The following is a 16,267-nucleotide window of genomic DNA, read 5'->3' as shown; positions in this document are numbered from 1 at the left end:
GTCCAGGATGATCTCCTTGGTCTTGGTGGTGTTCAGGATAAGGTTATTAGCCTGACACCACCTTGAGAGTTTCAGGACTTCGTCTCTGTAGGCCGTCTCGTCGTCCCCAGAGATCAGCCCCACCACAGTAGTGTCGTCTGCAAACTTCACCACGGTGTTGCTGGTGTGGGCTGGTCTGCAGTCTGCTGTGTACAGTGTGTACAGCAGAGGACTCAGCACACATCCCTGTGTGGAGCCTGTGCTCAGCGTCCGGGTGGAGGAGAGGTGGGGGTCAAGTTTGACTGTCTGTGGTCTGTTTGTCAGGAAGTCCTTGATCCACGAGCAGGTGAGTGGGTGGAGTCCTAGTTCAGACAGTTTGTTGACCAGAATGTCAGGAATGATTGTGTTAAAGGCTGAGCTATAGTCCACAAAGAGCATCCTGGCGTAGGTGTCTCTGTGTTCCAGGTGGCTCAGCGCAGTGTGGAGGGTGATGGAAATGGCATCATCCGTTGATCTGTTTGGTTTGTAAGCAAACTGGTGGGGGACGAAGATTGGAGGGAGGGAGTCTTTGATGTGTCCCAGGAGCAGCCGCTCCAGACACTTTGTGATGACAGCAGTGAGTGCAACTGGGCGGAAGTCCGTGAGGAAGGCTGTGGATGAGGACTTTTTGGGTATCGGGATGATAGTGGATGACTTCAGGCAAGCAGGGATGAAAGCCTGAGCTAGCGACAGGTTGAAGATTTTTGTGAAGACCTGGGAGAGTTGATCGGCGCAGGCCCGCAGAACCTTTCCGGGAACTCCATCAGGTCCCGCCGCTTTCCTGGGGTTTACCCTGCTGAACATCCGTGCCATCCGTGCCACGTCCATAAAGGCATTGTTTTTATATTTAGAGCTCTAAGCAACCAAACAGTTGTCTATATAAAAGAGCTTTTACAATTGTGCACTTTTAGCAGGCTGAAAAAATTATCTTTTTAAAATTGCCATTTCAAATTTGGGTTTTAAATTTTGTGTTCCATTTTTCTGTGCTTGTATTGGAAGGATTTGTTATTATTTTGTTTAAAAGTGCTACATATTGTATATACACATAATTTATTTAGAGAAATTTGCTATAGGTTGTGTTTTTTGGTTTTGTAGTTTAATTTCATTGGATTTATATTAAGGAAAAGAAGTTGCAGCATTGATTAAAAAAGGATAAAAGAGACATTTACTGTCTAAGTCTTATGTTACATCTGTAGAACTGTACTGAGAGTTGGGTTTTGTTTTGGAGCACATTCATATGTTTTGTTTGTAAAAAAAAAAGATAAAATATTAAGTTAATTGCATTTTACATGACTAGAAAAGCAATGATTATTCATAAAAATCTATGAAAGACATACAAAACAAATGAAAAAGCAGTCTGCCCTCCCTCTTGTGTCTAAACTATTGTCACCTCACTTCTGGGTTAGTTAGCATATGAATAGGCAGCTGGTGTGTGTGTGTGTTGGGGGGGGGGGGGGGGGGGGGTGAAATTTGACTCCAGCAACAGAGCAGATTGAGGAGCAGGCTGCAGCATGAGGAAAAGACTGAACCATGTAAGAGGAAATGACATCCTACAGTTGACCAGTTCATTTTATATCTGTAAAGAATATTCAAGAAGCATTTAGACATGTTCAGCTATATGCGTGTGAAACTTGGTGTGGATATTTGAAGCATAAGTAATTTTAAAACACACTTGTTTGGAGTCCAGACGGAAAAAGCACAGGTTTTGGGATGAATCAGGATTTTTTAAAAATCATCTGTTTCACCTGGACTTCTGAAAAAAATATCAAAAGGCAGCAAACACAGATCCCTACATTTAAAAAAATAAATGGTGTTGATATATGATGATTAAGTTATGAAAAATGATAGGTGTTTGTAGTTTTGCCTAAAAAGACGTTTTCGGACCTTTTTGGATGAAATGTTGAATAAAAGTTCACCTGTAACTTCAATCATTCTGAATTTTTTTAGGAAGCAGTAGCACATAAATGCCTATTAAAGTGTAGTCGTTGGTGCTGATAACCTAAACAGAATTTATGCTAAAAATCTTTGTTCAGTCCAAAATTGCATAGGAAAAAAAGAGGTATGAAGTTTCTCATAGACCCTATTGTGTTACATATCAAAGCTGGAGGTTATTAAAGGCATCTAATTCTGAAATCTCAGCTTCCTGAGACAAACGGCTGATTTATAATAAATTTCTATTATTTGGGTGCACATAATCGACCACTTCCTGTTACGCAGGCACCGTCAGGTGTACACCCATGAAACTTCAGATTATGAGAGAGGACCCTTCTGAGTATCTCCAGTTTTAATTTCATGCACATCGGACAAAGCAAAGAGAAAATACAGGGCAGAATGTGCCCAATGCAATAACTAGGTGGCGCTATAGAGCTCGTCCAAGATTGTCATATCCATGGGTTCAGAATAGAAGCTTCATCATATCCATTGAATTTCAGTGAGATTGGACAAGGAATGTGCACGTGAGAGCAACTTTTGTGTGCATGGCGAGATGCCCAACTTTGCCGCTCTGTTACGACCACACCCCCGCATTGAAAGTTATGGTTTTTTGTCAGAGTAAACTTCAATGGCTTTTCAACAGGTGGATGTCATTTTCAGGTGTGTCGGCTCATCCTACTCAGAGCAGTGATGCTCCAAGTAAAACATGTCATTTCATCTTGCCAGCAGGTGGCGCTACACTTTTTCCGGATTCTTTCACTGCAGATGTGTTCAGAGTCAGACTACAATCATGCATATCAATTTTGGATCAGATTGGATTATTTATGGCTGAGTAATGGCCATTTTTCTTTTCATGGCGTGTTTTCGAAACGACCTCCAATTTTGACGCGCCGCCATGGTCACAAACATCCATAAAAACTTAAAAGCTTTGCAATTTAAGATCGGACATGTGTCTAGTTTACAAAACCAAAGTTTGGAGTCATTACTCTCAAATCTCTAGGAGGAGTTCGTTCTAGAGCGAGGCCTGCAAATGTCCAAAATAGAGCAAAAATGACATATTGACCTCAATATATCAGACTTCCTGTGCGAGTGACAGGTGGGTCCTCACAGACTTTTTTGTAGGTCTCCATCTGAAGAACATGCCCTGTAAAAATCAAGCTTGTACGTTAAAGCGTATGCGGGGCGTCGGGACAAAAGTCACTGTAGGTGGCGCTGTCGAGCCATTTTTGCGCACCCATGCCAATTTCCCATAAAATACGAAATTTTTCGCGACTCCTGATGTGTGTGCCAAATTTGGTGAGTTTTGGGGTATGTTAAAGGCCTCAAAAATGCGATTCTTCCGGCGGAAGAAAAATAATAATAATAAACCTAACAGATACAATAGGGTCCTTGCACTCCGTGCTCGGGCCCTAATAATAATAATAACTCTAACAGATACAATAGGGTCCTTGCACTCCGTGCTCGGGCCCTAATAATAATAAACATTCGAATTACAATAGGGTCCTTGCACTCCGTGCTCGGGCCCTAATAAACCTAACAGATACAATAGGGTCCTTGCACTCCGTGCTCGGGCCCTAATAATAACTCTTACAGATACAATAGGGTCCTTGCACTCCGTGCTCGGGCCCTAATAAACATTCGAATTACAATAGGGTCCTTGCACTCCGTGCTCGGGCCCTAATAATAATAAACCTAACAGATACAATAGGGTCCTTGCACTCCGTGCTCGGGCCCTAATAATAACTCTTACAGATACAATAGGGTCCTTGCACTCCGTGCTCGGGCCCTAATTATCTTTGGGACCTTAATTGCTCGGAGACTTATTCTTCTCAAATGGAAGGATCATTTTCCTCCAACATTAAAGATGTGGATAAATGATCTCTAACATAATTTGGCTTTGGAGAAAATTCGCCTCTCTGCTAGAAGTTGTACACAAGATTTTGATACTACTTGGTATCCCTTCTTAAATTATATGAAGAATTTAGATGTCACTGCTGTTAGAATATTTAATGATTGACTCTGTATTTTGGAAATGTGCAATTGGGAGGTTTATTTTCTTTTGAAAATTTATATTTTACAAAATATTTGTAGTTTGAAAGAATGTTGCAGTAAGGGGAGGGAGGGGAGGGTGTGTGGGGGATATGTAATCAGTTTTGTATACTTTGTCAAACTTGAATCCTTGTACCCTCTGTTTAAATTTGAAATACCAATAAAAAATACTTGATGTAAAATAAATTAAATAAATAAATAAAAAGGCATTAAATAATAACCAAGAAGTTTTTTTCTAGGATTTCTTTCTCTCAGCCACTACTCACTGGACGAGTGCAGACACATGAATATCAGTAACATGTAAGGCCACTGGGTGGATGGATGTAATTTTCATTGTAAACTGCAAAATTCCCTTTTTATATTGAGAGGACAACATTGTGTAATTTGCTGACCCATCAGGTTAAATAAACAGAGTGGGTGTATCTCATTCTACTTGGTCTAAGGACAAGGTTACAACCTTATTTTCTAAGTTTTACTGTCAAGTTTAGTTGAAAACAAAAATTATTATTCACAGTGTAAACATTTGCACCTTTGTTAAGGTCAGAAAATCCATGCACAGAAATCAATATTGATTTAAAAAAATCCTGCATAAGGACCACAGTTTGCATTGTTATTGAGTTTTTAATCGTCTCAACTAACGCTTGCTGAATTCCTGAACTGACCTTGATTTCAATTCAAATACAAAGACTGCCCCCCAGTGTTCTCTCGAAAGAAGTGTACTAAAATAATCAGTGATACCAATGTAGGAAACAAGACATTTTTAACTTTTCTCAAACCTTCTATCTGTTAGCATTTCATTGTGATGGTCCAAAGATCCCTGGTTTCGGTTGGCATGTTTTGGTGGAGATGGCAAAGCTTGTTGCTGTGGAGGATGCAGAGTAGGGCTGTGCGGAGAAAACGATATATTGTGCTTTTTTATTTGGCAATACTTGTATCAATTCAAAATGCTGTCAGGAAGATATTTATCCATCCATCCATCCATCCATATTCCTCTGCTTATGTGGAACCAGGTCATGGGGCAGCAGTCGAAGCAAAGATGCCAAGACTTCCTTCGCCCCGGCCACTTCCTCCAGCTCCTCTGGGGGGACCCCGAGGCGTTCCCAGGCCAGCCGAGAGATGTTCTCCCCCCAGCGTGTTCTCGGGTCTTCCCCGAGCCTCCGCCCAGTGGGACATGCCCGGAACCCCTCCCCAGGGAGGCGTCAGGACTAGATACCCAAGCCACCTCAACTGGCTCTCTCGTGGAGAAGAAGTGGTTCAACTCCGAGCTCTCAGCAGATGACCGAGCTTCTCCCCCTATCTCTAACCCTTGTGCTATCTTAGATGACCCCACCCTTACATTGACGTGTTCTCCCTACCATGACAAAGGTGGATAAAGGTGGAAAGATTTCATGTAATCCATGGACACCAGTGAAGATCACAAATCATTGAAGAAAAAAGGTTTAGTGCACTGTCTAGTGGGTCTAGATGACCCAACTCCCAATGGTAAAGTGCATAGGACAGCACAAGGGTTACGGGAGCTCTCAGCCACCCCACGGAGGAAGCTCATTTCAGCCGCTTGTATTCGGGACCTCATTCTTTGGGTCATGACCCAGAGCTCATGACCATAGGTGAATATTGGAAAAAAGATCTACCGGTAAATTGAGAGCTTTGCTTTTTGGCTCAGCTCGCTCTTCACCACAACGGACCGATACAGCGACCGCATAACTACGGACGATCCTCCTGTCAATCTCACGCTCTGGTCTTCCGTCACTCGTGAACAAGACCCCAAGATACTTAAACTCCTCCACCTGGGGCAGGAACACTCCACCCACAGAGATGGCAAACTACCTTTCTCCGGTGGGGAACCATGGCCTCAGATTTAGCGGTGCTGACCCTCATCCCAGTCGCTTCACACTTGGCCGTAAACTGCCCCAATGCACGCAGGAGGTCCTGGCTTGATGAACCCAACAGGACAACATCATCTCCAAAGAACAGAGAGGAAATCCTGTGGTCTTCAAACCAGACCTCCTTTGGCCCCTGGCTGTGCCTAGAAATTCTGTCTAAAAAAACTGTGACCAGAACCAAGATAAAAGGCAACCCTGCCAGAGTCCAACATGCACCAGGAACAGGTCTGACTTACTGCCGGCTATGCGAACAGAGACCGGACAGCCTTCAGTAAGGCATCTTCCAGAGCCCCCTCCACAGGATACCACAGGGGACGCAGTCGAATGCCTTCTCCAAATCCACAAAGACTTCCCTGATGAAGAGCTCAGCCAGACGTTCCCAGCAGACCCTCTGTACCTGTTTGAAGCTGGTCCACCAGGTCAGCTCTAAACATGGGGACAGGACCCTGTCGCCCTGCAGGAGACGACGATGATGATGATGATGATGATGACCCCACCAGCGACTGCACCTTTGACCATTTTGACTGCATTAAGAGAAATCTTGCAAACAAAAAGTCAAGCCCAGTTAAAATGTGTGTCATTACAGATACAGCAGCAGAAACAGCACTCATTTGATGAGGCCAATCAGACATAAAGAGTTTTTTTCCGTGTCTGTTGTGAAATATCTCCCCTGTTTTCACAGAATGACTGGGACATTTACAGCTTTCACATCAACTCAACTGTGAGCAACCGTTATGCCACTACTGTCATCACAAGCCGCGTGGCCAATCGCATGGGGGAGTCGAAGGAAATCGAGTTTCACGTCCAGATTCCCAAGAATGCCTTCATCAGTAAATTCATAATGTGTGTTAATGAAACCTTTTCTATTGAACTGCTTAAAAATGTAGAAAAGAGTATTTTACAATCATAGCTATTGGTTTTATTCATTAGAATTGGCTTATTCGAGAAATCAAAACAAGCAAACGACAACAACAACAAAAGCTAAAGAAGTCAAACAAAAGAAATATATCTAAACATAGATTTATCAAACACTGTCAGGTTAATTAGTCATCAACTGATTGGAAAAAATAAAAATAATTTCAATTCTTCAACACAATTCTAATTCATGTTGGGAAATATTTCTGGGTTACTTCTTGGAGCAATACTAATATTTTAGGTTACATTGGTTTTGTTTTAACCAAAATTATATATTTTTTCCTGATTTGAAATAACCCAGCAAAACGTTGGTCCCTTTTTAATTGACATTATAAAGTATTCAACCCATTGTTTTCCTGCTTTTCTTTCCTTATTATAGTATCTTCCTCTATTTTTTCCCGCTTAACTCCTTCTTCAATTTTTCAGCTATTTTAACTTTTTCAACTTTTCAAATGTTCAGCTCTTTCATCTTTTTCCAGCTATGACTTTTGGTCCTTCAAATCCTTGAACTTTTAAAGATAATCCTGGATTTCCAGGATTTTTGGCTCCATTGAAACCCATGGGGAATCCTTGGAGCAGAAGCTCGCTGGTTCAATAACCGGCTCTGGTATTTTTCACAAAAACATTTTTTTTGTAATTGTGCTGTTTTCACTTTATTTATGGTCAACTTTGATCATTTCTTTCTTTCTTGTTTTTTTTTTCTTTTTTTTTTGCCAATCATTACCCTTCAAGTTTTATTTTCATTCAGTAATATAGCATCAACCCTGCATTTTCTTTTGGAAATGCAGCTCCTTCTGGTTTTAATTGCTCTCAATGATAAATTTACATATTTGCACTTATACATACAGTATGTAACACATTAAATGTATTTAATATTAATTTTTCAAGCCTAGTTTTATTAATTACATGAAAGGAATTAAAGTTACTATTGTTTAACTGTCTTCTTTAGGTATATAGATGGACAAGCATATGATGGTGTTGTGAAAACAAAGGAAAAAGCTCAGCAGCAGTACACACAAGCTGTGTCTCGGGGTCAAAGTGCTGGAATTGTCAGGTATGTAAAATACTGACATCTGATGCTGAGGATTTCGTTTTTTTCTTCTCTCATAACTTTATCATCAGAATTCACAATCCATGCCCAGTCTGAAGTGGTCTAAGTCAAAACATGTTTTGCTGCAGTTCTGTTGGCAGGACCCTGGAGGAGTTTAGGACATCGGTCACTGTTGCTGCTAACAAAAAGGTCACCTTTGAGCTCACCTATGAGGAACTCATGAGACGCAAGCATGGCAAGTATGAGCTGAAAATCCACGCTCGACCCATGCAGCCAGTCAGAGATTTTAAGGTATTTTGTGCATCTAGAGAAACAAAAATGGGATAAAAACTGCTCTGTTAGTTTTTTTTTCCAGTTGATGTTTTTTCGTGTTCCCATCAGGTTGACGTGTACATGCACGAAAAAGCAGGGATCACTTTTGTTGACATAAAAGGGGGACTGAGCGTCAAAGAACTGGCTAATGCCATTACTAAGACACAAGAAGACAAACAGGTGATATTTCACTTCATATATACGTTCTGTATCAACTCTGCCAAAGATTTCCTTTTAACCGTGAATGTGTGCATGCTTGGGTGAATAGATCTCTGGCTGTAAACCCCTATGGGCCAACAAGTAAGGTAGAAAATGCAAACCATTTTAAAACAGCTTGAATCTGCTCCTAATCTACGAGCCTTACTCCCTTTCTCTCTGGTCTCTTGAACACAGAATATTTTCCTTTCTTATTTCCATCATGTTGGCCATTCTTCTAGTTTCCTTGTCAAAGTCCCTACACTGCAAAATAGTCCCGTTAGAAATAAGTCAGAAATTCTTACCACATTGATATGTCTTTATTTAAATACACAAAAAATATCTTCCAAGAACAATGGTCTCACCAAGAATGTTTTAGGAAAACACGTGTTCTCAAACTAAGACAATTTTGCTTTTAAAAACCTTGACTAGATTTTTTTTTTGCAAGACAGATTAAAAGACATTTTTTCTTCACACTATAGTTTTTTAAACATTCTTAAGATTCAGTTTTTGAGGCACATTCAATACTGTAAGACTTACTCTCCTGTCTTTCCTTTCTGTTTGCGTATACACATACACCTTCGTCTTCTCCCTCTTTTACAACAGCTGACCCTTTCAGGCGACCCAATGTGGGTTGTTGCTGCTCGTTTTGAACAGATTTGGTATGAAAGTTCTGTTAATGATTCACACGATTGATTTGGTTTTTGGATTACATTACACATTTCTACATCCTGTATTGGGCCTGGTTGTGGCTGCCTTTACCCACCTTTATTCTAGTATATTGGCGATTGTTTTATGTACAAAGGTAAAAATTAAATAATGTCTTACATAGTGGAATTAACATAATTACATCCTATTATTGTGGTTTCCAGGCTTGGGTGCATTTCTATCCCACTGTGAAACAACAACAGACGTGTGATGGCTGTGGAGAGCAAGGTCTGAATGGAGATTTAATTATTAGTTATGACGTCCAAAGAGAGAACGAATTTGGTGACATCCAGGTAAAACCTTACTTTTTACAGGATGTTGTTTAACACTGGAGATGTTAAGGCATAATAAAACACTTTAATGCATTTCAAACAAAAAACTTGATTTTTTTTCCTGCCCCTCAGAAAGGAGATGGCTACTTTGTGCATCACTTTGCTCCGTCCAGACTTCCCCTAATCCCAAAGAATGTGGTCTTTGTTATTGACCGAAGTGGCTCAATGAGTGGCACAAAAATAGAACAGGTAAAGTGGTAAAACTGTTCTTTTTCTCAGTGCTTAACAGTTGATTGCAACATAATTCAATTTGATAACGAATTAATCCATTTTTTTTGTGCCATTGGTTTTTAGACTCGAACAGCTCTGCTGCAGATATTGAGTGACCTTGCTGAGCAGGATTTTTTTAGTTTGATCACCTTTGACAGTGAAATTTTTTACTGGAAAAAAGAGCTTGTTCCGGCAACCAGTGATAATGTGGAAAAAGCCAAGGTTTTTACCCGAAATATTCGTGACAGAGGAGGTAGGGGTTTAAGGGAATTTTTTTTTTTGCATTTGGATACCAATTTCTTTGGCGTAAGGATGTCTCTGTAATATTTTATAAAAACTGATTCTCAGCCACAGATATTAATGCAGCATTGTTAGAAGGAGCCAAAATGCTGACAAAATATCCACGAGAAGGTTCAGCATCTATTCTGATACTGCTAACGGATGGAGACCCAACATCAGGTAATGCCTCCAGACACACAGACCACATGAATGATGAAACCACTTGGATGAGTGGCTCAATGTCTTCAAAGAGAAAAGACAATGACCAAAGCCCTGAGAATGATTACAATTATGCCCAGAAAAAATTATTTTTTTTTTATTAATTACAGTCTTGAAATTAGCATTTGGGCGACCAGTTAGAGAAGAAGTATAAAAGTATTCAAAGAAATTATTACTTCATTCAAAAATTGGATTAAACAAACAAAATAAGTATATTATACTGCTTTACTCTTTAGACTGTTATGTACTCTCATAAACAATAAAATAATAAATCGAGGATGCAAAAAATTAGCTTCTGTTCTTTTAAAATAATGACGGTCTTTGTTAAATCACTTTTTTTTAATATCTTGATAGTGTATTGCATCATTTTTTGTGTTTACTTAAACTTTTTTTCCCCCTCAATATTAAATTGATATATTTTTTGATTCATGTAATTCTCATCCCTTCAAACTCCTCAGGAGGATAATGCTAATACAGGCAGCACAGCATCTGTGATGAAAATGTTTGCCCCCTTGTTGATGAAGATGCTGCCATCAAAACATGTTTGAAAAAAGTTGTTGTGTTTTGATAATGGTACAATAAACTCTGATGCTGCTGATACAGCTGAAGGTTATTGAAGTTTGCTGAATACTTTAATTTTTTGTGGTTTTAACAGTCTAATTAGACAAAGAATTTAAGAAACAAATTAAATTGTTTCATGGGTTCTGCATTACACGTTTTGGTGCAAATTCTGAGATAAATCAATAAGGTTCATATTGGGGGTGCTGTAAAAGTCATCTCTTGGTGGCATCCAGGCTAACAACAGTAGCAGCTCTTGGGCAATAAGGATGGAGATTTTTGCTAAGACAAACCAAGAGAATAAGAATGAAGGGGTTCAAACTCAGTCTCGGAAGATCTGTTGTACTTATTACTTCAGTATTAGCTACATATACAGAATGCCAAGGAGAAAAACATTTAACTTTACCAAGTTTCTGCTGTAAGAAAAATCTGATGTACTTAGCTCAGGTAGGAATGTTTCCTCTTTTTCCAGGTGTTACAAATAGAGAAACAATACAAGCAAATGTGAGACGAGCCATCGCAGGCAAGTTCCCACTGTACTGTCTTGGCTTTGGTTTTGATGTCAGTTTCGAGTTCCTTCAAAAATTGTCGCTAACGAACAACGGTGTGGCAAGACGCATTTATGAAGATGCTGATGCAGATTTACAGTTGAAGGTATTTCCTACAAAACTTTCCATTCTATTGTTTTAAAATCGACCCTCTGGAGAAGATGGTTCACTATGAAAAAGATGCATACTGTGTCATTTTCTTTACTTTACCAGGGATTCTATGAAGAGGTTGCTACTCCACTGCTGACAGATGTTACAATGATCTATGAAGGTGGCACCAACTTGACTCAAACTAATTTCAGTCAATACTATAACGGCTCTGAGATTGTGGTGGCCGGACAGATTCTTGACAATGAAGTTGACAACTTTATTCCTCAAGTTGTGGCCATTTCAGTAAGTATTTACAACACAAAATCAGCTGTTATTTTCACAGATACATCTTTTTACATTTCCTTTTTTTCCTCTTATGACAGCTCAGGAATAATGTAACCTTTTCAAAAGCCAGCACCCATCCAGACCCCATTGAAAACGTTCCTGACAGCGTTCTAGAGAGAGTTTGGGCCTACCTGACAGTCAAACAGCTGCTGGAAAAAGAGTGAGTGCAAAACCTGTACTGCCTGTTTCATCTTTTTGCAAATCAGTGAGTTATTCTAGGGAAGCTACACTGAACAAAAATATAATTGCAACCCTTATGTTTTTGCTTCCATTTGTGATGAGTTGAACTCAAAGATCTGAAACCTTTTTCTACAAAATAAAATAAAAATTTCTCTTAAAGATTGTTCACAAATCTGTCTACATTTGTGACAGTGAGCACTTCTCCTTTGCAGAGATGATCCATCCCATTTCACAGGTGCGCCATATCAAGATGCTGATTAGACAGCATCATTATTGCACAGGCAACAATAAAAGGCCACTTGGAAATGTTCAGTTGTTCTCCTAGTTGAGTTGTTGGAGGTTCTTTGGTAGCCATAACTTTATGTCTAAAATGTAGGGATGGGAATAGAAGCCCCATGAAGTTTTCCTAGGGGTTCATGTAATTGTGCCGGAAAAATGGGCTTCAGGGCTTTGAAACCACACAGAACAGCGGCATCTGGTGGCGGACTGGACGTATATCATATGCTTTAACTAAACTCCTTGTAGCACTTCAATGTGGAAATGACACATTAATTTTATGATCATTAACAATGTTGTTAACAACTTCAAAGTAGCACACTTGTGATTTGCGCCAGCTGATTTGAGCACACGCAGAAGCACATTTGAGCAGTTGTAATCACAGATCTGAAGTTGTAACTCTAAATGAACACATGCAAATGGAAATTTGTCAGTTCCCAGCAGAAGATTTTTACACACAGATGCAGATTTTTGATGCACAAGTTCTCACATTCTATATTACAAGTTCTAAATTCAAATCTACAAGTGCGTTCTTTTTGGAGCATTTTTACCTTCATACATTTGGCGCTTCATACGTCATCAACCACGTGATCTGCGCTAGTTGACACACGCCCAAAACATTGTGCCGAACCACTCTGTTTCATCAAGGTGACACATGCGCCGGAATGTCCGTGTCAAACGGGCCATCCCTACTAAAATGCAGTTTAAAAGTATGTCGACTGAATCTTTGCCATCAGAAAAAAAGCAATGTAAAGTTGTGTGTCATCAGCATATAAAAGGACACACCACGCTTCTTAATGACTTCCCCAAGTCGCAGCACATATACAGTACAATAAAAAGTAGTGGGCCTAAAATGGATCCTTGGGGAACCCCCCACAATTGATTTCATGGATTCTTAAAGTGAATATACTTATACTTACAATATTGCCCCATCCAGATCCAGTGATTGTTTTAAGATTAATTATATCAGAAGACTCCATAGCAAGCTAAAGTGACATTCCTAAACACACTTATTGTGCGTTTTGTGCACTGCTTTGATTGGTATTTCAGGGGGAAATACTTTTATACTAAATTGAATTGTATTTTTTTCAGTTTTGAAATGTTCTCCGTTTCATAAAGTGCAGTTTGCCCAGCAGAGTCTGTGCAAATTATCAACATGCAAAACTGCATTAAAAATATACATTTTCTAACTCTTGAATTGCAATGCAGGCTGCTGGTGTCTGGGAGTGAAAAAGAAAATGTGAAGAAAAGGGCTTTGGAGCTGTCACTGAAGTACAGCTTTGTGACCCCCCTGACATCCATGGTGGTCACTAAACCACAAGAGGAGGACATAGAAGTTCTTCACAAACCTCAGGAGGGAAATCCAAAACAAGACCACCTGCGATATGGATTACAAAGTGAGCAAACACAAATCCACGACAAAGGACAAAATTAGTTTTACATTTCTCTTAGTACTTTAACTTTTTTATTTAATAAAAAAAACAACAACAACAGAACACTAAAAATGTTAGGTTTTGCGGTTTATCTCTATAAAATGTGGTTAATGTTTGTTTTTGTCATAACAACAGGCAGACTACTGGTTCCTAATGCAGCAGGCTTATTAGCACAGCTAAAACTCCACAAAGGTAAATCAGGGTCAGGCAGGCTGGGGTCAATAACAACCATGGGAGCATCAGAGAAACAGAGTAATCAGGATCCAGGCGAGATTCGGGGCAGGCAGCAGGCAAACGGAGTCAAATACAACACAGGGTCAGGAACTCAGGTCAGGTTATAATGCTTCATAATGTAGTCAGAGTGGCACAAACAACACTTCATACTGACTGAGGCTCAGTGCAGAGCTTAAGTGTTTAGTGAGTGATTGCAAAATGAGTGTCAGGTATGTGGCATCCAGGCGCTGTGAGCTGGGGTTGCTGGGAGATGAAGTGCATTCAGAACTCTGGAGACGCCTTGCGCCGGTGACCAGAGGGGGAGACAGAGTTCTGACTTCTGACAGTTTTGATGACAAAATAAATGAATGAATTAATGGTGAAAATAATAAATAATAGAGTTCTATAACATACATAACTTTTTATTTAAACAGATTTAAAACTATTACAGTCATTGACCTTAGAAAGTGCAATTAAAGTGCAAAAATGTACTCTTTTTTTCAGTAAAATTAATCCCCTACTGGATGAAGTTAGAGGAAAAATTCAATAAATGTTTTTTTTTTTTTTTTTTTACTATGGGTTTAGTTTTATTGAATAAAAACAAGTTTCCGTCAAACAAAACAAACAATAAAAGGCAGGGTCACAAAATCGATACTCAAACAAGATGCTGCAAAAACATCAGGCAGAAATAATAATAATACCCATTTTGCAAAATAGGAAAATGAAGAGGACTTTAATCTAATGTCCAATGTGCCAACTAATATTTTTGGCACAACCTCTTTTGATTCTTAATTTTCTTTAACGTGTTTACAAGACAAAATCCTGTTGCTTTATGTAAAAAAATATACTTCAAATCGGCGCTTGTATCCCCCACTTTCTCCACCTCTCTTCCTTTTATTCTGTTCTACCCCCCCCCCCCCCCACACACACACACACACTTTTCCCCTCTCCCTCTCCACACCAGCAAATGTAACAAATAAATAATAAATAATAAATACAAAAACAAAAATACAACTTTACACTCTGGTTTTCCAAAGATATATAACCTCTTTTTGTGATAGTAAAACATGTCCAACACAAAAGGCCTTCAGCCCTCATCTTTTTGCTCAGTTGTTGGACAGAACAAGTTAGAAGAAAGATAAAATAAAATGATAAAACAGTCTCACGCTGAAAGTGTTTGTTTTCACAGTGATGTTTGTTTTAACTTCAAAGCTGAAGTTTTAACTTTCTTTCTAAATTTGACTGAAATTACATGTTCCATCTCTTTAAAAAGTCAGACTTTGTCATCAATAATTTAGTTTCTTCTCAAATCCTGTGATTTTAGTTCTTCAAAAGTATTTTTTTTAGGTCGAACAAGTTATGATACTCATTTTTGTGTCAAAAAAATCAAATTAATTTATTTGAAACCTGTCTCCCTTAGGCACAGAAACATCTTTCAGACTCATTCTTTTTATGTTTCTTTATACTAAAACTAAAGCAAATTTCCCAACATTTCTGAATCCCTTTTCTCGTCTTGTAACAGTTAATTGTAGTAATTATTTGGTGATTCCAATTTAGGAACAAAACTGTATATAGTTAAATAATGGGGAGATTAAATTTCAATTCATTTTTATTTTTATAGCCCAATATTTACAACAATAGTCATCTCAATGGGCCTCAAACTGGTAATTGTGTAATAAACATGAATCATAAAGAACATAAAGTCATAGTTAAGCAGGTAATGACTAAACAGACTAAAATACACTGGGCATCCCTGTTTAGGCTGGGCATTCCATCTCCATCTTCGCTGGAGATGGGAGAGTTAAAGACAGATATGCAGAAAGACTCTTCTGTTTGTCTGATCATAAATGTTCCTTCATCCTAAAGGTGCGTCGTCATTTAGTGTATCGGGACACCCAGTATCCTCAGGTAAATTTCCAGACATTTCTGGATCACTTTTCTCGTCATAACAGTTCATTGTAGTATTTATTTGGTGATTGAATTTTAGGAACAAAGCTGTATCTTGTTAAAAAATGGGGAGATGAGAAAGCTAAAGAGAGATGTGCAGAAAGTCTCCTCTGTTTGAGTCTTGGTTTGATTATTAACAACAGCTGCAAAATTAGGTTGTGTTTGGATATGGACAGTAAGAGAGAGAAGCAACAGCAAATAAAAGAACAGAGGGGCAATCCATATTTATTTTGTTCCTATTTTTTATTGTGTATGTTATTCAGCTCTGAATAGCCTCGCTCCTTCAAACCTGAATGAAGCCAGTCAGATCATAAAATTTTAAACTGTATTTTGCAGTTATGAAAAAAAAAAGTAAAAAGTAAAAATTTCTCATTATAAATGTTCTTTTATCCTACAGGTGGGTCATCATCTAGACTAATGGGACAGCGAGGACTCCCAGGTAAATATGTTAACATCTCTGGGTCATTTTTCTCTTTATTTAAAGTTAATTATATTCTGTCAGATTGTTCACTTTTTCTGCATTTTTCAATAATGGCATTATTGATTAATGCTTCATTTTGATCAGTTGAAATGC

The 16,267-nt window shown here is 38.9% G+C and overlaps 1 protein-coding gene across 8 annotated transcripts in view; it reads left to right on the top strand.

Moving 5' to 3' along the window:
- LOC144992115 (inter-alpha-trypsin inhibitor heavy chain H3-like) overlaps positions 1-16,267 on the top strand; it is a 60,912-nt gene that overhangs the window by 28,135 nt on the left and 16,510 nt on the right. For 6 of the 8 annotated variants that reach the window (XM_078946928.1, XM_078946926.1, XM_078946925.1 and 3 more), the window contains exons 2-15: positions 6,565-6,725; positions 7,747-7,851; positions 7,977-8,139; positions 8,230-8,340; positions 9,228-9,356; positions 9,468-9,584; positions 9,690-9,858; positions 9,954-10,064; positions 11,134-11,315; positions 11,423-11,602; positions 11,683-11,804; positions 13,310-13,497; positions 15,613-15,654; positions 16,091-16,132. In XM_078946928.1, the coding sequence (XP_078803054.1) occupies positions 6,565-6,725; positions 7,747-7,851; positions 7,977-8,139; positions 8,230-8,340; positions 9,228-9,356; positions 9,468-9,584; positions 9,690-9,858; positions 9,954-10,064; positions 11,134-11,315; positions 11,423-11,602; positions 11,683-11,804; positions 13,310-13,497; positions 15,613-15,654; positions 16,091-16,132 (1,822 nt within the window). The remainder of the gene's footprint in view (positions 1-6,564; positions 6,726-7,746; positions 7,852-7,976; positions 8,140-8,229; positions 8,341-9,227; positions 9,357-9,467; positions 9,585-9,689; positions 9,859-9,953; positions 10,065-11,133; positions 11,316-11,422; positions 11,603-11,682; positions 11,805-13,309; positions 13,498-15,612; positions 15,655-16,090; positions 16,133-16,267) is intronic. The other 2 variants (XM_078946929.1, XM_078946927.1) reach the window with 1 other exon arrangement.

Source organism: Oryzias latipes, chromosome 5, assembly GCF_053564925.1.
Source record: "Oryzias latipes strain Hd-rR chromosome 5, Olatipes_Hd-rR_3.1".
Classification (NCBI taxonomy): Eukaryota; Metazoa; Chordata; class Actinopteri; order Beloniformes; family Adrianichthyidae; genus Oryzias; species Oryzias latipes.
This window is presented reverse-complemented; position numbering and strand designations above follow the sequence as displayed.